Genomic DNA, 20,525 nt, shown 5'->3' with positions numbered 1-20,525 from the left:
GACCATTAGTTTTGCATGCGGAATTTGTGACATCCCATGAATATGTAGTTACAACATCGTCTGAACTTGTAATTCATAGTAAGGGGTTAGAGTATCATCGCATGAATACGTAGTTACAACATCGCCTGAACTCGTAATTCATCACCTACAGGTTATGGGCCTGCTGGTGTTTCCACTGGGTTGTTTAGAATAGTCCATGGTCGCCATCTATACTCTGGTAGATGACTACATCGCCACATTGTCGGTTAAGGTTATGGTATCTCCTTTCATCCTACATCACATATTCATCATCATCTATTTACCTAATTATCATCACCTTTCTGTCATCACCTATCTCTCATCATTTTATTTCATCACACACCAACTATTTCATCTACCCATGTTTCATCCGCAACATATTTGTAGATATAAAATAAATATACCGTTTAAATCTTTTAAAACATGTATAAAATCGTTCATCCATCATAGACAGCAAGTATTCAAATAATATGCACACATAGCACGTAATTTATATAAAATACTTCATATCTATGTGTAAGATGAAGATAACTATATATACCATAAAAATCCCATAAATGCTTCCTAACTTCGAACCCCAAGGTTTACTCTACTAAAGCTTCATATTCTCGACTCTCTGGACCTAGAAGGGTCCAGATCTATCACACCAAAAAGCTGAAGATAACTCTTCCTTTCACTCTACACACTCAAGCTCGCTAGGGTTCTCACTTATGGGAAAGGTAGTCGCAATTGAAGGCCATAAGTGCCTTTAAATATGGCTCGGGCCCAAAGATTTAGGGTTTCTACCAACAATGCGGACTTGTCGAGTCGCCTCACCGACTCATCGAGTCCATTCATTAATCTGAGTCATCAGTCGCGACCTTACTCAACGAGTTGAGGCGTCAACTCGTCGAGTCTCTCTTCCTAACTCAAAAGAAAAATACTTAAATTATGATACCTGGAAATCCGGATGTTACATTATGTTTTTTTATTTCATAGATTTCTTCATCAACAAATGTTGCTACAATTAAACAAAAATAAATAATTTGCTAAAACATAATACAATAAGAAGTTTGTTCACATTTAGTCATTGAACTTTTTAGAAGGAAACGAACTTTCGATTTTGTTCACATTTAGTCACTAAACTTTTTTTCGTTATCTATTTGCCACTAAACTATTGAAACTGTTCTCATTTTACCCTTATGACCGGTAACAGCCGGTCATAAGGGTAAAATATGAACAGTTTCAATAGTTCAATGGCAAATAGATAACGAAAAAAAGTTTAGTGACTAAATGTGACAAAAATCGAAAGTTCGTTACTCTTTCAAGTCATTATCCCTTTTCAAAAACATTTTTTCAAGTTTTAGAATTGCAGTCTTCGTCAACTTTATCTAACTTTTCAAATAGATAGTATATATGCTCATATTTCATCATATTCTGAACTCCCTTACGAAATTGAACAATATGTATACACTTTAGAACGTTTTTTCTATTTTATTCATGGCATACGAGATATTTTTACGAATTATTTCTTGTTAATCCAGACACAATAGAAATCAGAAAACATTAATATCAAAAGCGAGCTTACTGATATGTGGAAAAATTATTTTTCAAACCCATTATGGAAACCTATTTTTTCTAATAAAGTCACACGATAATATTGATTTTATTTTCAACGTTGTCGTGAATATTTTATTTAGCCTCTTTCTAATAACGGATATTCAAAGAAAACAAAACACCAATAAAATGTGAATAAAGGGATTTCACGTGGTTGTAACCACTGCATCAAAAGTTGTAAATTCACGGCGGCGATGAACAATCCAATCCCAAGTCCCAACCATTTGTAACGAACGCTACCGATTTGAAGTTCTTCACTCCCGCCGCCACCTAGATCTGCTCAAAGAAGCCTACCCCTAATCTCCAATACGCTACCAAAAATGGCGCCCAGAGAACCAGAAATCATCAGAAACAAAGAACAGATGAGAAATTGGACAAGATCTATGAGAGCTCAAGGTAAAACAATCGGATTAGTTCCAACAATGGGTTACCTCCATCAAGGCCATCTCTCTCTCATCGCCGAAGCTCGAAAACACGCACAGCTTATCGTGGTCTCAATCTACGTAAATCCCGGTCAATTTTCCGCAAATGAAGATCTGTCCACATACCCCTCTGATTTCCAAGGCGATATTGAAAAACTCCAGTCGACTCCAGACGGCGTAGATGTTGTTTTCAATCCCTATAATCTGTATGATTATGGAAAAGAGAGGGAACGATCAGGTGGGAAGAAGAGAGAGAAAGAGGAGGGAGTAGTGTCTTGTTTGGAGGACGAGAGAGGAGGGGGATTCGGACATGAGACATGGATTAGGGTGGAGGGGTTAGAGAAGGGAATGTGTGGGAAGAGTAGGCCTGTGTTTTTTAGAGGTGTTGCTACTGTTGTGGCTAAATTGTTTAATATAATTGAACCTGATGTTGCTGTTTTTGGGAAGAAGGATTATCAGCAATGGCGGATCATTCAACGAATGGTGAGTTCCTTTCTGATTCGTAATTGTTTTCATCTTTTTGAAGCTTAATTATCCGGAATTATGTTGATATACTTGTTCAGATTGTTGTAGAAACGTGTGTTTAAGTGCGAGTGAGTGAGTTTCCATTCTGATTCGTAATTCTCCTTCAAATCTTAGCTAATTATGCTCATAATTTGCATGAAATTGTTTCAGAGATGTTTGTTTGAGTGCCCAGTGAGTTCCCTTCTGATTCAAAGTTATCTGAATCTTGCTTTTGAAGTTGGAATAATTGAGAATGATGTTGTTCCTGTGCTTGAAATTGTTGTATCAGTTGGTTGATGTTGATACCATGGTTTATCTGTTGGAATTTCATATGTGAATTATGTAGATTGTAGAAGTTGTGCTGCCATGTGAGTGATTAGGTGCAACTTCTTTTCTCATTCATGATTTATTTTTTGTTTGGAGTTCATATCATCCTGAGTTATGTTCATATCATAGTACTTTGCTTCAAGTTGTTCATGGAAGTGTGTTCATAGTTTGGTTTGCATGGATATTTTTGATCTTGATGGATTTATGATATGCTTCCAGGTTCGAGATCTTGATTTTGCAGTGAAGGTGATTGGTTCTGAGATGATACGAGACAAAGATGGCTTAGCAATGAGCTCTCGTAACGTGCATCTTTCACCCCAAGAAAGGGAACAGGTCAGCTCCCAATTTACTTTTTTTTTTTTTGCTTTTGTGGGTGCTCTTTATAAATGCAATAAAAAAGAAAGTTCAAATAGATGTTGAATTTGTTGATTTGATGGTACACAAGAAATGAAGGAGCTGCAAAACCTAGAAAGTTACCTAAAATTGAATGCGATGTTGATATAGTTTCTTCTTGCATGACTAAAAGGACAAATGGTGAAGTTTTTGAACTATCATATTCATACTTGATTTTGATTGCTAAACCATAATTACATTGTAGTTTGCAAGAGTGAACTATTTTATGCATCATGGTTCCTTTTTTTGCATCTATATTTTTACAGATACAATATGTTTTGTTCTTTTGTGATATCTACAAAAACCATATGCTTAGTAAGTTTGCAAGGTGGAAATATATTAATCTTGAAAGAACCAAACTTGTCTATAAGAATTGATGTAATTGGTGTTTACAGTTTGTCAAAGTGTGTATTGTGGAAATGGTAAAGAAATATGTTACAAAATGTTGCAGGCATTGTCGATAAGTAGGTCGTTATTTGAAGCCAAGAAGGGGAAAAACATTTGCAGTGAATTGAGAAGATCAGTGATTGGAAGCATAGAAGCAGCAGGTGGAAAGATTGATTATGTTGAGGTGGAACAATTAAAAACTAGATTACTTGGTTTCTTTTTCTCTTTTTTGAAGTAAGGAAATCAGGTTGTAAAGTTGTGGATTTATGTTTGTTTCAGATTGTGGATCAAGAAAGCCTAGAAGCCATTAACGATGAAGAGATTACAAGAGGTGGAGGGGTTGTTATGTGTGTTGCAGCATGGTTTGGGAAGGTGAGGTTGATCGACAACATGGAAATTGATGTATTGTAACATATATAGCTGATAGCTTATAACGAACACATGGGGACTTATGTTTTATGATCTGTCAACAATTTCAAATAACTTAAGGAATAAATAAATCTAGATAGATAGACGTGTATCAAAAAATACAACAAAGAAACAAACCTATACAGATATGAAATGAAATATGGTCTCACAATATAAAAGGTATAATAAACCTCCTTTTATGTAGAATCAGTTTACCAAAAAGAAGAAGAAAGAAGCATGGTTTTTGAATGATATCAAAATAATGTTTCACTTGCCACAGTTGAAGCCACCACAAACGGAAAGAACTATAATCAGAATCAATGCAATAATGATTCCAAGAACAATCAGTTTTATCTTCATGTTCTGCAACCACATCTTTCTTCTCAACTGAGTACCTCCCGTCCTAAAATCCTGTGCCTGCATGCAAATTTTACATATTATTATTTGTTGTGGGCCCAAATTGTAAAATTTTGGTTTTCCTAAAAAATACAAAATGTTAGCATTTTCAAATAATCTTAAAATCCTGACTGACCTGTGAACGAAGGTTCTCTGTTTTATCAACCAGAATCTCAATCTTCTCTCCACGGTCAAGAACCTACAGTAATAAAAGAAAATTAGACAATAGGTTGTTATGCTGATTGTAAATTAAAGCTTCTTACCTTCTCAATATTTTCCATCATCACCCCTTTGACTTCTGAAACCTGGGCCTTGACTTTAGAAAGCTTACTGATCTCTTCTGGATGGTCCACACAATATTGCATCTGTTCCTTCAGCTTCGGGCTGATAATCAAAACCAACCCAACCAATTAAAAAAACTAAAAGAAGATGACAACAAATAAATAAAATGGAGAGTGAGATTAGAATACCCAAATTCTTTGTTCAGACTGTTGGCAATAGCTGTTGCAGCTTTCCCACCACCATATTTCTTGGTGAAGTCCTCCTTGATGCGCTCCAGGAAAGCAATTGGAACCTGTCTGCCAATGGCTTCAACCGCAACCACACAGTATGCTTCATACACACAACATAAACTTAATCAACATCCAAAACCCAATTAGTAACCACATAGCATGTATACAATTGTAACATTTACAAATCAGCTTCTAACTTATCTTCAATCATGTACAAGTTTTGAAGGGTCTAGGGATTAAGATCCAAAAACTATATAGCCAACAAATCTCAAATATTTACTAGTCTCTGTAAAGACAAAGATTAAACTTACGCTGCCATATCATCCAAATCCATATATTATTATTATTAATTAAATAGCAATTAATCTGCTGCGAGGAACACGTGCAAAGTGCAATGGAACTTTACTTTTAAAGCTAAAGCAAGCTAACGAAATCATTGGTTAAAGCAGATCCCAAGTATAACAGAAGTAACTGCAACACCAAGCATCTCGGATTCACATTCAATCAGCAAATGCACATTGGCATCAATTTCATCAACAACAAGCAAATCAAACTAGTAGGATCCTCATACTCCATAAAAGTAATCTCCGATAGCATATTCAAAACGAGCATATACTAAAGAGAAAGTAAAGATGTACGTTCCTTGTTAAATATAGGAAATAGTTAAGGGGAGAAACGCATCTAAAAATAACAGCATCAATATACGAAACAACAAAGAATAAACAATCAAATCGACTAATCATAAGTTATCATTTCTCATTAGCATGGTCAGATCGAGAAAAAAACAAAACGACAAATAGATCAGATCGGACTCACTGTATCCATCTTCGACAAGATAGTTGAAGGTGTGGCCGTCGCAGTTGTAGGTGAACTTATTGTTGGTGGCAGGAAGCTTCTGGAGACACTGAGCAGCGATGCTAGTGAAATTACCGGTGAATTCCGTGTACTCCGACAGAATCACCGTTCCTCTAGCCACGAAACTGTAGATCAGCGACTGTTGTCCCATAATAACCTCCTTCTCTGTCTCCCACGACTATAAAACCGGTCACCGAGCACCACCGCCGGAAGATAACAGATGCACCGAAATGGAGGAAGCGTGACGAAGAAGACGCTGATTAATTCTTAGAGAGAGGATGCAAGAGAGAGAAAGTGGGAGGTGAAATGGGATAAAGGATACACTATGGGTTTTCGTATATGAAAAAGGGGGGTTTTGTTGACGTTGTGGTAAGTGGTTTATAAAAATGCCTGGGTAGGCGCTAGGAAATTACGGAAATGCCACGCGGTGTTTCATTGAATACGTATTTGAATTTTTCAGATCCACATTGACGTTCCCTTTGAATAAATCCCTTGTAAATATAAATTTTGTGTAAATAAATGTCAACATGTCATTTTCAATTACTAATAGTTCTTGCGTTTATGTAAAATTTAATGGGTTCGGAGTCAAAAAACATTCAAACTCTGGAACAAAAGTCCTAAAATAACAAAATCCACACATTTTTAATTAGATGTTGTTATGAGGTAAAATGTTACGGTTACACTTTCTTATGTAGTTTGTTTATCGCAACCAATCTCCTTAAATATTTGTAAAAGTACAATAGTTTACAAATGAAGCTAGAGAGAGTAGAAACAATTTTGTTCATGCAGGATTATTGTCTTATAGCCTGTTTCAAGCTTTACAATTTACAAATGAAGCCATAGAGAGAGTTCTCAATTAATTGATGTGTTTATTTTATGTCATTACTGATACTTATAAACTCGACTTTCATCTATAATACTTTTTAGTTTTGCAAAGGGGATTTTAGGTATTTTACTAAAAATATTGTTAAATAAAATGACAAATTAGATATCATATACTTTCACACAAACATAATCATCCTTCCACCTCAAAAAGCTTTGCAACGGTTTACTACTTTACTTAAACCAACAAAAGAATTTCTAATTACCGTTTGAAGACTTAAAATACATATATGCAGAATAGAAAACAAACCTCTTTTGAAAAAAAAAAGGTCATGTTTGTCTAGAGTAATGCTAAAAGAATATTATGCTTTTCTATTAACTATTTAAAGTATCTTATTTAATGCAAAATTAAATATCTTGGATAATTTTAAGATCATCATTTCAAAGTTAGAAAAAAGATACACGCTTTGTTTTTTATATATACTTTATTGTGTTGAAACAATATTATAATCTACAGAATAAATCTTTACATTTCAACTTAATTAAAGAAGGCTGCTAAAACGGTCTTCATAATTTGGTGGCTGAATATACCAACATATAACAAAGAATAGGTCGAGTTGACCACCCAATTCTTCCTGTATTAATTTCAACTTTCTAGAATTCGGAAAAAAAATATCGTGAAGATTGTCAACTTTGAATACATGATGTAATTAAAAAAGTGTTAATTTCGTAATTAAACCAAAATAAGTTCGTTACACCATCACAAAAAATATATATTAACCTCGTAAACTGGATAAAAAGTAAAAACATTCTCTACCGGCAAAATTCAAAGTGACAATATAAAAAACCTTAAACCTTAGAGCTCCACGTCCAAATCAGCCAATGCAAATCTGTTGTTGGTGACCTCTTTAACTGACACGTCATCATCTCCCTCATCAACATTCATCCCATTACCAGATTCAATTTTGACATCGTTCATGGACTCATCATCATCTCCTTCCATTAAAGCCAATTTGTTAGCCTTTTTCCTTCTCTTTTTCTCAGCTTTCCTTAACTTTGTGTTTAAAACACCTTCAACAGCATACAATTTTTCATTCTGTCGACTATTTGAACTCTTAATCACTGGGTCCACTCTATCAACATCAGCATCTTCACCCATCGCTTCATCCTCACCCACATGATTGATTTTTTCTACTCGGTTTTCATCACCAGACGGTTTATCCTTCTGTATAAATGTTTTTATAGTAATGATCAGTATGATTATAAAAAAGGCAAATGAATAGTGTTAAAATGTTGAAGGAAGAAAAAAAAACCTCAAATAGCATTGTCTGGTCAAAAGCAATGGGATTATTGGGTGGGAGAGTAACAGAGTTAAAATCATCTAGGGATTTTAAGCTTCCGATAATGGTGGAATCGGTGCCATATACTTCATCCACATTGAACTCCTTTCCAAGTTCAGACACTATATTTGCCTCCATAACCACTCCTTCATTCCTAATTGGAGGCATCGTGTAATACGGAATTTTACCTGTCAAAGACAGTACAACCTGTTATGTCATGTGGGAGTGGGAGGGGGCCCACAACTAGTAGAAAATGCAAATTGGTGATAACCGATAAGATACGATACAAACCTTCATTCCAATCATGCAACACGATTCTTGCAGCAGCATTGATATCAACAATCCCTCCCTTTTTAAGCTTACCTCTAATGGTGGCTACTTTGTAAAGGAAGTCATCAACAGAATCAAAGCCGGAAAGTTTGTATATCCTTGCCAACATTTGCTCAGGGCATAACTTGAGAATCTCCTTCACTGCAGCAATCCACCATCAAAAAAACAAAACATTCAGATACAAATTACAATACAACGCAACTATTTTCAAGATATATAAATAAATAAATTCAAAATGACCTGGGGCAACAGGATCTTCTAGCTTTTCAATTCTTTTGCAATTGCGAAGTGCAATGGAAGCATCATTTTGATTATCCCCGGATCCGGATTTAAGCATGACAACACCAGGGCAATCCAAAAGTTTAACATTTTTGTCTAATTGGACTTCCTGCATGGTTCTTGTCAGTCCAGGTGTCGCCCCCACATTCACCACATGGCATCTCTTCAAACTGTTGATTAGACTGCTCTTACCAACGTTTGGTAGCCCAACTACACCCACAGTGATTGACTTTTTAATCTGTGACAACAAAAACAAAACATACATCCTTTCTAAGATAAAATCTTAGTTTTTAACCATATTATTATCTAATAATCAAGATATTATTAATTGCATTTAGTATTTTATATGAAAGAAGCAAGGAAAAAAGATTGAAATGCAGCTAGATATGCATACCTCATGACTTCTTGAGTAATTTTTAAGCAACTTTAAAAGTGTTTCTGCTCCAAGACAGTCACTTGTTTGTAAAAGATTGCTTGTCTTCTTTGCAGACTTGGAAGACTTCCACCCAAGATTTGACCTCTGTTCTTGTGTACTGCACTTAAAAGCAACTGCAGGCAACTCCTCTCTAAGATACTTGAGCCATTTTTCAGCAGCTTCACGAGGAACAAGATCTGATTTCCATGTTCCATTTTGGTAAGTTTCAGTTTCTCAAAAAACAGTCTGATCAATCAAGGCCTCATTTTGATAAATGAAACGAAAATATTACCAATTTTATTTAACAGCAAAACGAGATGCTTCTCAGGCCCGGCTCTCATAACCATCTTTTCCATGTCAGCAGCACGAGTACCAAGTGGGTCCCGAGCATCAAGAACTTCCAAGATGACATCTGATGCTTCGATAACTTTTGCCAATTCCTTGTAGAAAGATCTCTCTGAATTGTCTGTGTAAACAAGAATAATTTAAGAAAAAACGTAACAAAACCAGATTTACATTGAGACATTTATCCGGAGTTATAAAGGGCAGTTTATGAAAGGTCAGATTATTACAATTTACAAGTTAAGTTATCATCAAATCAAATCTAACAAATAGATTGAGATCAACAGTAACTTACCCCTTATCTTACTCGGAACTGTAAAATCATCACGGGCTTCAGGCAGATTTGTGATATCATCATCATATTCTTCTTCTTCATCCATTTGTCCCAACTTCCTTTTTTTAACCTGAAGAGACATTTGATGTAAGTTTTCGGGCCAAAGTGTTGTGGCAATAGCAGTAATATTTTAATTATTAAAATACCCTCTCTTGGCTTGCAGCCTTTTTGTGCTCGATTCCATTGAGAGCCTTAGCTGCACGACGTGCCTCGAGAGCCTTGAGTTCTTCTTCATTCAAAGGCGACTCATCATTGTTATCAGCATGTTTGTCAACCTTAGGCTTTTTGTTCATACCAAGCTTCTTTGCCTCTTTGGCCTTCTTCTTGTGGTGCAGCTTTACCTTCTTTAGCACCTTGTTCTTCTGCTTCAGAGTGACTCTCTTGTTCTTGCTCTCTACATGTTCAAATTCAAAATCACATTCAGGTAAATATATTGAGCAGAAAAGCAAAGAGAATCACTCACAAATTCAATAGAACCTAAGAAAAAAAATTATCCACTATCTGATTCATCTTATTCACTTTCAATGAATTTGAGCAGAGGAATGGTTAACACAGATAGAAAAGATCCACATATGAACATAATAGAACTCGTGAACCACATACATGCATTCAATAGAATTTGTTCAATACACCCACATAAAAATTCAATCAAATTTCAGCAGAAGAAACTGTCAAACACACAATGTAATGTATAAACGTTCAATCATTTATTCGAATTTGCTGAAGACTTGTTACAACATAAATATATATTCAATCAAACTTGTTATACACGCAGACTAGCATAAATACGTTCAATTGGATTCCTCATAGCAACATAAATCCTATTTGAATTAGAGCAGGAGAAACCAACAGAACCAGAATTTGTTAAACACGCACACATAAATTCAATGGAATCTAAGCAGGAAAATATGTGAAGCATACAGTCGACCCAGCATAGAATATAACTAACACCAACATACCAACACATACATGAAATAAAAACGAATATGTTAAACATACACATATGTTCAACCGAATTGGAGCAGATAGAAGGATAAAAAATCTGAAGTTGCTTACTTTTGCTTTGTTTCCCCATTATAATGTTGGTTCGATGTTTGGAAGTTGCAGAGGGATTTAGGGTAGGAGATTGGGTTTTTGAAGAAGAGGGATTTAGGGTTTTTGAAGAAGGGTGCCGAATAAATATAGCTCAAAAATTAAAAAGGTAACCAAGGATGGGGAAAAATTATGGGGTGAGAGAGGCTCGAACTCTCGACCTCAGGATCACTCGCTTAGCTATGAGACCTACGCGCTAGCCAACTGCGCCACCACCCCTTTGTGTTGCTTATCGACTTTATTATTATATTATATTAACTTGGAGGAAAGAGCTTAGCGAAAAAAATTGACAAAATGTGAGAAAAAGAGCATTGGGGTGAGAGAGGCTCGAACTCTCGACCTCAGGATAACTCTTAGCTATGAGACCTACGCGCTAGCCAACTGCGCCACCACCCCAGATGTCTTTGACTTGCAGTTTATCGATATTAACTTTTTTGGGTTGTTTAGTTTTATTTTTTGTTCTTGTACCAACCCAAAGTTCTCCGAGTTGGTCTTCTTCAAACAAAAAAGCATATACCTGATTTTTTTAAATGGCTACGTTGTCTTTTGGGTACAGTCAATATCTTTGATTTTTGCAAATGGTTAGGTTGTTGGTATGTTAAGTAAGGTCGGGCATAAAGCTAAGGTAACACCTGTTAGAAAAATGATCCGTTAGTTTGGCTATCGAACTATTTTATAATGATTTTATATGATAGGTACAGTATGATGAATATGACATTTGTCCATAAGTTGAGGGACCAAATTTGTGTGGTTCTAAAACTTTTTCATAAAACGTAATTGATCAATAAAGCACATACATATGAGAGTACATGGGTTTTATAGAGATATTAACGGTTCTACATTTCCTCCTCCCAACACCTCTCTATAAACACCATTAACATGTGTGTGATCTCATCCATCATGATAAACATCATTATGTGAAGTGAAAAGAATCAAAGTATGGCATCCTCAACACCATTGAATGTGTTAATCCCTTCAAGTAAGTATTTTTTTTTTATTAATTTAGGGTTTTTCATGATTATTCATTAATTGATCTTGATTATGCATGTCAACTCTACATCAGCCTCCCTTATGTGTGAAAAATGTTCGGGTCAATGTAATTGTGATATGGCATAACCTTAGCTACGAGTGTAAATGACGGAGAGAAAAAAGTAATGGTCGTCATTAACTCTTAAAAAAACAAAAACAAAAAACTATTCTTTACTTATAAATATTTACCTATTTTATAAACATTTTCCACACTACAACCACAAAAAATTTCTCTATAAAATACCACATATTTCTCGTTCACCAAACCTCAAAAAATGGATCAACATCCAAACACCTCAAAACATCCCCATTTTCGATTCACTTACCCATTTATATGTCCTTAACACAACAACTCATCAATGCTTACACTACGAATCACATGGATTCATCGCAATCCTCATTGACTCGGGTATGGATGCTCTGCTTGACTGCTTCCAGTAGTACGGGTCAATACTATCATCCATATTTATTCGTACGTTCCTCAAAGATCGCTTTGAATCCTCCAAGTCCCTCATTGTCCACACAAATAATCCTTCACAAGACAAGGCTCCCATCACTAAATCTCTTCCTATGTTTTCCTAGGGCAATCACCACACCATTCTCTGCCATCAGCTGCAGAAGGAACTCCTACCAACACCCTCTAACCAACTTATGAATACAATTACATATCACTAACACCAGATAATTCTTCAAATGAAAGGTCTCACACTACAACGGTTGGACTCAAACAAGAGTCGCGCAAAATAGTTAAAATCTAACCTTCTGAAATTATTCAGTTTTCGTAAGATGTAACTTAACATATTCGCTTACTAGTTAGGTGAAGTTATTGACAATTCCTAAAAAGCACAAATCAAGCAACATTCGAGTGTTGAGTACTCGAAACCAAGCATAACCTAAGCAGTTCATCCTATCACTGACTTATCAGTACTAGCATACAAGTCTACAATCTCATATAGTAGGCATAAAAAGGCATATCTCCTAGCATTCTATCATACAAATCTTGAGAAGATCCTTAGATTTAACTAGCTTAATGATTATTATAAAGTAACTAAATGTTTTTTATAAATTCCCAATCTTAGTAGGCCTCATTCACTAAGCCGGTCTATAAGGGGGATATAAGGTTGTTGCCTATAAAATGACAGCTTAATGGGTGTCCACTCTCACCTACTGCTTCCTTGATCGGTGGAGGGTCGTTAGCCGAACGGGTAGGATAATGACTTAAAAATTATCATTAAAAGTATAATGATTATTATAAAGTAACTAAATGTTTTTTATAAATTCCCAATCTTGGTTACTTTAGGAAAATATGAATAAGGTGTTAACCCATGAAATTACACTTTGCACTTTGATTAAATCGTTAGTGGAGCGTGTGTGGTTAACCGACACACTAACTTGGACTTAACAAGGCATACAAAGGGTGACTTAAGGTTTTTCATAGGTCGGTGGAGCGCGTGTGGCTAACCGGCACATCGATTGAGTGAAAAACATTAAGGGTACCAAGTAATTTGCATGGTTACTTCACACCTTGTTTTGTGATCCTCGACATCCTAGTCACAAAACATGAAGGGCACACTCGAGATTGAAACATGTCATTGAAAAAGTTCAATGAATCTCAAAAGAATCTAGGTGTTTCTAAAAACCAATTAAAAACCTAATAATTTATATTTTGTTTTTCATGGTGGAAATTGGTGAATCGTCATTCACCTACCTTTCAAATATGTTATAGCTTAGATTACAACATTACTCTTCTAAGTTATAATATATTGTGATTGGATCCTAGCCTTAATATTACATTTGGGTGTTTTATTAAGGACTATCTTTATATCTAATCTAAACTTGTCTTTCTTCTTTTCAGATGTCTTCCAACAATGTTGCTTCTGACTCAAACCCTACCGACTCCTTATCTCTCATGAACCTTTGTGCGAGAGTCATATTTGATGGATCCAACTTTATGGATTGGATCGGGAACATCAGGATGGTCACTCGGTATAAGGACAAGGAATATGTCCTCGACAAGGAGCTTAAGGTACCCGAACCGTTTGCTTCTCCTGAGGAGGTTGCTGAATATGAGGCACATGAAAGAGATGCTACCAAAGTGGCATGCATCATGTTGGTCACTATGACAGCCGAGCTCCAAAAGTCCTATGAGGACTACTATCCTTTTGAGATGCACCAAGATTTGATGGACCGCTACCATCAGAGTGCTCATCAAGAGCGATATGAAATCATCTCCTCTATGATAACAAACTGAATGAAGGATAGTGAACCCATCACAGGCCAGATGCAGAAAATGCAAAGATATGTGGACCGTTGGTGAAGCTAAATGTGAACTTCCCAGAGGAGTTAGCAATAGATATTATTTTGCACTCCTTACCATCGTGTTATGATCAATTCCGCATGACATACCACATGAACAAGGAGGAAGTTACCCTCATTAAGCTTCAAGGACTCCTAAAGACCGCTGAAACTGGTCTTAAAGGCAAGTTGGTTGTTACCACTCCTACTCCTACTCCAAGCTCCGCCCCTATCCTGGCAATCGGGAAAAGTAGAGGGAAAAAGAGGAAGAACCCTTCGAAGGGTACCAAGGGTAAGACCCTCGATGACTCCTCCTCAAGTGGAACCAAAAAAGGTTTCGTCACTCCTTCTTCTGACCCAAAAGAGGCTGAATGCTTCTATTGCCATGAAAAGTCGCATTAGAAGCGGAACCGCCCAAAGTACCAGCAAGACTTAAAGGACGAGAAAGTAAAACCCACCCATGCAGGTATTTACACAATCTTGTCTAATAACTCACCCTATTCTAACTCTTGGGTCCTTGATACAGGATGTGGATGTCACACCCCCAAACCAGAACGGCGGAAACATTCAGGGGTGGTTGACGTCATGCGTAGTATCACAACAGTTGTATCATAGCAAGCATAGTAAACAAAACCAAACATTGAATACATATATGAATAAGGTTTACATTGTCTTAGTACATAGTTTTGTTCATATCGAAAGTAGAATAGAAAAACGTGACTCTAACGCGCCGATTTCTCCAAAAGTCCTAGAAGTACCTGTCTACTAAATCCCTGAGAATACAAGCAGTTTTGAAAGAATATCAGCATAAAGCTGGTGAGTTCATAAGCATTTAGTTTTAATGGAAAATGTTTCCTTGAATCCTTTTGAAAAGTGTTCCTCAAGAAAATCCTATATTTTCTTATGAAAAGCGTGTTTGAAAAACCATTCCTTCCATGACATTCAGATTCATACAACTAATGTACAATCCAAGGAGTCATGGAATGAATATGAATATCCGTTAGTTACATGTAAAAACAATCCATTTATGAGTATCCGAGTTATCCCGAGAAAATCCTATATTTTCCCTAAAAGTTGATGACGCGCAAACAATGACGCGCATTTGTGCGTGCCCTAAAAAATAATGTCAGCTCTGGAAAATTTGAAGGATAGAGGGCACGCATTTTTTGAGCGCCCTAAAATTAGTGTCCAACAAAAAAAATTAAAAACACGGAGGGCACCTATCCTAAAAAGCGCGTCGTGTTACCCTGCCGCTTTATAATTTTAGTCTATTAGCGCGTGTTTTCATTTTTTGGGGGGGAATGAAATCCAAAAAATTAAAAACCCCGCTTGCGTCTCCTCCTTCCATGGGAATGCTCACCTCATCAGACTCACCACCATCTCTCTCTCTCTCTCTCTACAGTTCCGCTCCATACCACCACCATGGTTGTCGCAACTACATCTCACCACCTGCAACCTCAACACAATCGACCATCACCACCATTCCTACCATCCATCGCCGCCCTACCATCTTCTCCATCACCACCTCTTTCTTGTTCTATGTGAAACCCTAAAATCGGTACCAACAATTGATAGGTTCGATTCTAACCCTGGTTCGTTCTCCCCCCCCCCCCCCATTTCCTCCACAACAACTGATAGGTTCGATTCTAACACTGATAGGTTCGATTCTATGGGGTTCACGAAGCGTGGTTTATACATCTAGGGTTTCTGATTTTCGAGTGTTATGCACACAAATGTCAGACGAAATATGGTCTGATTCCAGTTCTTTCAGCCCTCAACTCCGATTGACATGTGATCAAGGCTGGAAGAATTATCGACTCCTTCAAATAAATGTTACCGTCTTCCTATATCAATCTGTTTTCGTCTATAATTAATAAATATATGAACGAATGACGTTATTTTCTTGTTTAAAATAGAATGCATGTGCATGTGCAGGGGTCAATTCATACAACAATCTGATCATTGTTGACTCTTCACCCAATGAAGGAACTCCGAGTAAAGGTGAGGATATGTTTGAACCTTTTTGGGCATTTTAAATTTGACAAATGTTTTTCAAATTCATTATTTTTGTTGAGTCTTTATGAGTTTGTTTGTTGTTTGATTCAGGGAGCTTACATTCATCATAAAGAAATCAAAGCTGCACAAGGGATTGATTTACTTACTTCGCTTCATAGACCCTTCTCTTTTACTGTCCCATGTGGAAGATTTCCCAAATAGATTGATTTGTGGTACGCTGCTGATGGAGACACAAGATGGAGGTGATGTCAAAGGAGAAGTTTCTCCTCGTGACATAGTTTACACACAGGCTGCTGGAGGTGAAGAAGACCCAAACATCTTTCACATGCTTGATCTTCGCTATGAGTAAGTTTTTCTTTTTTATTTTCCCTCGGCATAAAGTCATATTTTTTTTCAATATCAGCAGAGGAATAAGCTGGCATGATGATTCACTTGCATTGATATATGAAGATGCGTACTCTGACCCATGCTGCGGAGAACTTCTGATGGGACTTATGTTATTGCCAAGTTCAAGAAGGAAGATAAACAAGAGACATACCGGTTGCTAAATGGAAGTGGTGCTACTGCAGAAGGAAACACGAAATAATTAAGGTGTATTTACATTCTACATTTCTACATTACATTACATACCCACATCTTTTATTTATACTATAACTTACGTTTTATATATATTCTTAGGGTTGTGAAGGAACCCGATAATTTGGGCAATTGTGAACAAGTACATAATACCCGTCTTCTGGATTTATATCATTAGTATGTCAGTGAAGTTGGGGACCGAAATTTAAAAATTTAATATCTGCTTTTTTGTAACAGATCTTCTTAGAGCCAATGAAAGTTCCATGTTCGGAAGCTAAACTCATAGTTTACTCTTATAAGTTGCAGTTTAGTACACAGGTCAGGAGATACTATTCTTTGCATTTCCTGCTTTCTTATATTTACCATATTTTAACTTTACTGTTCTTTTTGCAAATTTAGGTTTCAGAACTTAGGGATAAGCTAAACATTGTATATTTATCAACAGAACAGGCAAGTTCTTTGTAATTACATGTGACTTTAATTATGCAGTTATTCAGTGACTATAGGATTGGATTAAAGTTTACTTAATTTTTTATTATGTTGGGTGGTGGTTATATCAGATTAGGAGTTCTGTAAAGTTGAGGAGAGTGTTGCTGACAATTTTTTCTCTTGGAAATGCTTTCAACTAGGGAACTGCAACAGGTTAGTTTTCTATTTTTTTTTTTGGAGTTACAAAAATTAAAAAAGCATGGCTTTGGTTTTAGGTTCTGCTGTTGTGTTCAGATTGAGCAGCCTCTTAAGACATGACGAAACAAAGGCACATTTTGATTTGGTTTTGAATTTTGGTGTTAGATCTTTAACTTTGATTTTGGGTTGGTTTGATTTATATAGGATTTGGTTGAATTTGGTTAGGGTTTCTCTAGGAAAGAGATGGATTGATGTTGGGGTTTAATTATACACCATGACCATGAAAGACAGAAGCGATAAAGTCTACAAGGGCAAAATGGTCATCTTCATAAATTTAGTTGATTCAGGGACCAAAAGTGTTATGAAAAATTGCCCTCATCAAGCCTTCAAAACTCGTTCCTGACCTCAAGGTATACACACACACACATATATATATATATATATATATATATATATATATATATATATATATAACCTCCTTTAATATTTTTTAAATTAATTAATAAAATGTAATTGTTTTTAATATAATTTTTTTAGGAGCGAACAACTAGTCCTGCTGCATTCACCAGGGCAACGGTTGTTGTTGCGGTCAAGTATTTGATAGTTGAACGACCAGAGAAGATCGATGCGGTCCTCTACCCTGAAATTTCCTCATTTCTTATGCTTATCAAGGATCAGGACCGAGTAAGTCTCTCTCTCTCTCTCTCTCTCCCTCTCTCTCTCTCTATATATATATATATATATATATATATATATATATATATATATATTCCAATATCCTACATACCTTCACACAAATGGAAACACAGTAACTTTTATGAACTTTTCTTTTTGTCTTCCACTCTCTGTGATACAGAAGTCTTATTCTGTTTGGATAACTTACAAGTTATAGTCTATTTGGACATGAAACTACTGGGGGCAGAATGTGAGGGTGACCTACTAGGTGTATAAACTTGATCCTGTCTCTTTCTATTTCATATATGTGTCTACACCTAAGTGAGCTTACTCTTATTCTTTTACTTTTACAGTTACCACTAAAAGCAATCTGAATCCTTTTGATTATGTCCCTGAGACATAGTCACAGACCTTGAGGCCTTCTTCAAAGCATTCTGACCAAAATACCCTTCACAACATTTACCTTTTTATCCTTCTTCTTGAGACTTTATTTTGACTTATCCTTGAGGTACACACTAACCCATAAGCTTAAACTCCCTGCCTGATACCCTGTTAACTATAAGCTTTACTAAAGTAATCAACTTTTTCACATATTTTGAGTATGTACCTATGAGTATGTACCTATGAGGCGTTCCACAAGGGTTAGGAATGCACCTGAGCACTACTATGGTTTCCATATTACTGCGGAAGGCGAGACACTTATCAGTGATGATACATTGGTAAGTCTGGATGAACCTAACAACTATGCGGAAGCCATGACAGGCCCCGAGTCTGCTAAATGGAAAGAGGCAATAGATAGCGAGATACAATCCATGTATGACAATCAAATATGGAACTTGGTTGACAATGTACCAGGTCGTAAGACAGTTGGGTGCAAATGGATCTTCAAGAAGAAGACCGACATGGATGGTAATGTACACACGTATAAGGCGCGACTGGTTGCAAAGGAACTTGGTTGACAATATACCAGGTCGTAAGACAATACCCCTCGATGATTTTTTTTGGCTTATGTGTCGGGCCCGGTCAGAATTAAATTGATGTGTTCGATTAAGTTCTTTGTCAAACAAATCAGACATTAAGAAACAAACTGCTGGATAATAAGTAAGACATTGTTCCATGTATTTGTCCGGATGATATCTAGAACAGAGGATTATATGATCACTTATCTTAAATAGCGTATCATCATCATCTCAGTTCCGAGAGACCTTGAAAGAGCTATGATTGTTGATCGGTTCCTGAAGTCATACTTACAGTTATAGTTATAATACTTATCCAAGTGGGAGACTGTTGGATAAGGTGTCTAAGTTCATAAATATTTCTGGTATGTACTTGACCCGGTTTGGCATGGTCCATTTGGGTTGCATGGAATCATGCATTTGGATAGACTAAAATGAGAGAAATAACACTCATGGTTTATTAATATATTATAAGTTCTAATATATTAATAATATTATTTAATTAGTATTGATCAAGAATTAATTTAGAATTAATCAAGTGATCAAAAAGGTGACTAATTAAATATATGGGTTGATTGTGTAAATCATCCATACTTGTATAGTGGGCTAAATGCTCTATGGATTATCAAGTTGGGCTAAGACCCATAGGATGCTCCATAGAGGTGTAAACCCATGGATCATGGAAATGAAGAGTCATGTCACATTAGGGTTTACATGGGTAACCCTAATTGTAACACACTATATAAGCAACATAAAGCTCACCAAAATCGGCCACTAGAAGGAAGAGAGGGCAAGCCGATTTTAGAAGTGTTATACATTTCTCTCAAGTCATTCCAATAGCATTTGGTGTTGTGTGAGACATTTGAGGCATCACACTTGGGGTGCTAGCCTCACAAGGTTTTCAAGGAATCCAAACTACTAGCTACAAGGTATGTTTTATAGCTTACTTTTATGTTTAAAAGTTCCCCATGTATGTTAGATGGGATTATGAACCTTGGAGAATCAATTTTGCATGTATCTTAGTCAAACATAGATCCAAGGTTTCTAGGGTTGCATGAACACCTTAGGAGTGTTAGAATGCTCAAAACCCTACACCATATCTGTTGGCTCCTCCCGAGATGCAGGATTTGTCTACGCAGCTGCAAGAGCTAGAAAAAGGATTTATTAGGCCGAGTAGTTCGCAATGGGGAGCCCCGATCCTGTTTGTGAAGAAGAAGGACGGGTCACATCAGATGTGCATAGACTATCAGGTGTTGAATAAGGTAACGGTGAAGAACTGTTATCCCCTCCCGATGATCGATGAGTTGTTTGACCAACTACAGGGTGCATCTTGGTTCTCCAAGATTGATCTACGATCGGGTTATCACCAGACACGAGTCAGGGACAAGGATGTGCAAAAGACAACTTTTAGGACTCGTTATGGTCACTATGAGTTTGTAGTGATGTTGTTTAGGCTCACCAATGCTCCAGCCGCGTTCATGGACCTCATGAAACGCATGTGCAGACTGATGTTGGACCGGTATGTGATAGTTTTTGTTGATGACATCTTGGTTTATTCCAAGACCCAGGAGCAGCACGA

The 20,525-nt window shown here is 36.5% G+C and overlaps 3 protein-coding genes and 2 non-coding genes across 5 annotated transcripts; 1 reads left to right on the top strand and 4 right to left on the bottom strand.

The window, feature by feature from the left end:
* Positions 1 to 1,678: 1,678 nt before the first annotated feature.
* Positions 1,679 to 4,155, top strand: PANC (pantoate-beta-alanine ligase). Its single transcript, XM_079018006.1, has 4 exons — positions 1,679 to 2,519; positions 3,087 to 3,200; positions 3,712 to 3,831; positions 3,927 to 4,155. The coding sequence occupies exons 1-4, from the start codon at positions 1,935 to 1,937 to the stop codon at positions 4,056 to 4,058; spliced, it is 951 nt and encodes a 316-aa protein (XP_078874132.1). The 5' UTR covers positions 1,679 to 1,934; the 3' UTR covers positions 4,059 to 4,155.
* Positions 4,156 to 4,204: 49 nt separating this feature from the next.
* LOC145071085 (vesicle-associated membrane protein 722-like) lies at positions 4,205 to 6,167 on the bottom strand. Its single transcript, XM_079018007.1, has 5 exons — positions 5,780 to 6,167; positions 4,922 to 5,063; positions 4,715 to 4,835; positions 4,588 to 4,650; positions 4,205 to 4,472 (listed from the first exon to the last, which is right to left on the bottom strand). Exons 1-5 carry the CDS (start codon positions 5,967 to 5,969, stop codon positions 4,323 to 4,325), a joined length of 666 nt encoding a protein of 221 aa, XP_078874133.1. The 5' UTR covers positions 5,970 to 6,167; the 3' UTR covers positions 4,205 to 4,322.
* A 1,180-nt stretch (positions 6,168 to 7,347) lies between these two features.
* On the bottom strand, positions 7,348 to 10,874 carry LOC145068630 (guanine nucleotide-binding protein-like NSN1). The gene is made up of 9 exons (XM_079015622.1): positions 10,737 to 10,874; positions 9,827 to 10,074; positions 9,642 to 9,750; positions 9,297 to 9,470; positions 8,984 to 9,201; positions 8,551 to 8,827; positions 8,272 to 8,451; positions 7,954 to 8,168; positions 7,348 to 7,865 (listed from the first exon to the last, which is right to left on the bottom strand). Exons 1-9 carry the CDS (start codon positions 10,753 to 10,755, stop codon positions 7,497 to 7,499), a joined length of 1,809 nt encoding a protein of 602 aa, XP_078871748.1. The 5' UTR covers positions 10,756 to 10,874; the 3' UTR covers positions 7,348 to 7,496.
* Positions 10,875 to 10,905: 31 nt separating this feature from the next.
* TRNAM-CAU (transfer RNA methionine (anticodon CAU)) lies at positions 10,906 to 10,991 on the bottom strand. Its single transcript is given in 2 exon segments — positions 10,906 to 10,941; positions 10,954 to 10,991. It is a non-coding gene; the product is annotated as a tRNA-Met (tRNA).
* Positions 10,992 to 11,084: 93 nt separating this feature from the next.
* Positions 11,085 to 11,168, bottom strand: TRNAM-CAU (transfer RNA methionine (anticodon CAU)). The gene is given in 2 exon segments: positions 11,085 to 11,120; positions 11,131 to 11,168. It is a non-coding gene; the product is annotated as a tRNA-Met (tRNA).
* Positions 11,169 to 20,525: the final 9,357 nt, after the last annotated feature.

The sequence above is a fragment of the Lactuca serriola genome, chromosome 8, assembly GCF_051521515.1.
Source record: "Lactuca serriola cultivar US96UC23 chromosome 8, Lser_US96UC23_V15, whole genome shotgun sequence".
NCBI lineage: Eukaryota > Viridiplantae > Streptophyta > Magnoliopsida > Asterales > Asteraceae > Lactuca > Lactuca serriola.
This window is presented reverse-complemented; position numbering and strand designations above follow the sequence as displayed.

Excerpts from the sequence above, each read along its gene's own strand:
- LOC145071085 (XM_079018007.1), bottom strand. The coding sequence starts at position 5,969 with ATGGGACAACAGTCGCTGATCTACAGTTTCGTGGCTAGAGGAACGGTG. Across the intron at positions 5,064-5,779 it reads TCTTGTCGAAGATGGATACA|CATACTGTGTGGTTGCGGTT; the intron begins GTGAGTCCGATC and ends GTGTGTATGAAG. Across the intron at positions 4,836-4,921 it reads AGTCTGAACAAAGAATTTGG|CCCGAAGCTGAAGGAACAGA; the intron begins GTATTCTAATCT and ends TTTGATTATCAG.
- LOC145068630 (XM_079015622.1), bottom strand. Across the intron at positions 8,828-8,983 it reads ATTACTCAAGAAGTCATGAG|ATTAAAAAGTCAATCACTGT; the intron begins GTATGCATATCT and ends TTGTTGTCACAG. Across the intron at positions 8,169-8,271 it reads GTTGCATGATTGGAATGAAG|GTAAAATTCCGTATTACACG; the intron begins GTTTGTATCGTA and ends TGTCTTTGACAG.
- PANC (XM_079018006.1), top strand. The coding sequence starts at position 1,935 with ATGGCGCCCAGAGAACCAGAAATCATCAGAAACAAAGAACAGATGAGA. Across the intron at positions 2,520-3,086 it reads GGCGGATCATTCAACGAATG|GTTCGAGATCTTGATTTTGC; the intron begins GTGAGTTCCTTT and ends ATATGCTTCCAG. Across the intron at positions 3,832-3,926 it reads GAAAGATTGATTATGTTGAG|ATTGTGGATCAAGAAAGCCT; the intron begins GTGGAACAATTA and ends TGTTTGTTTCAG.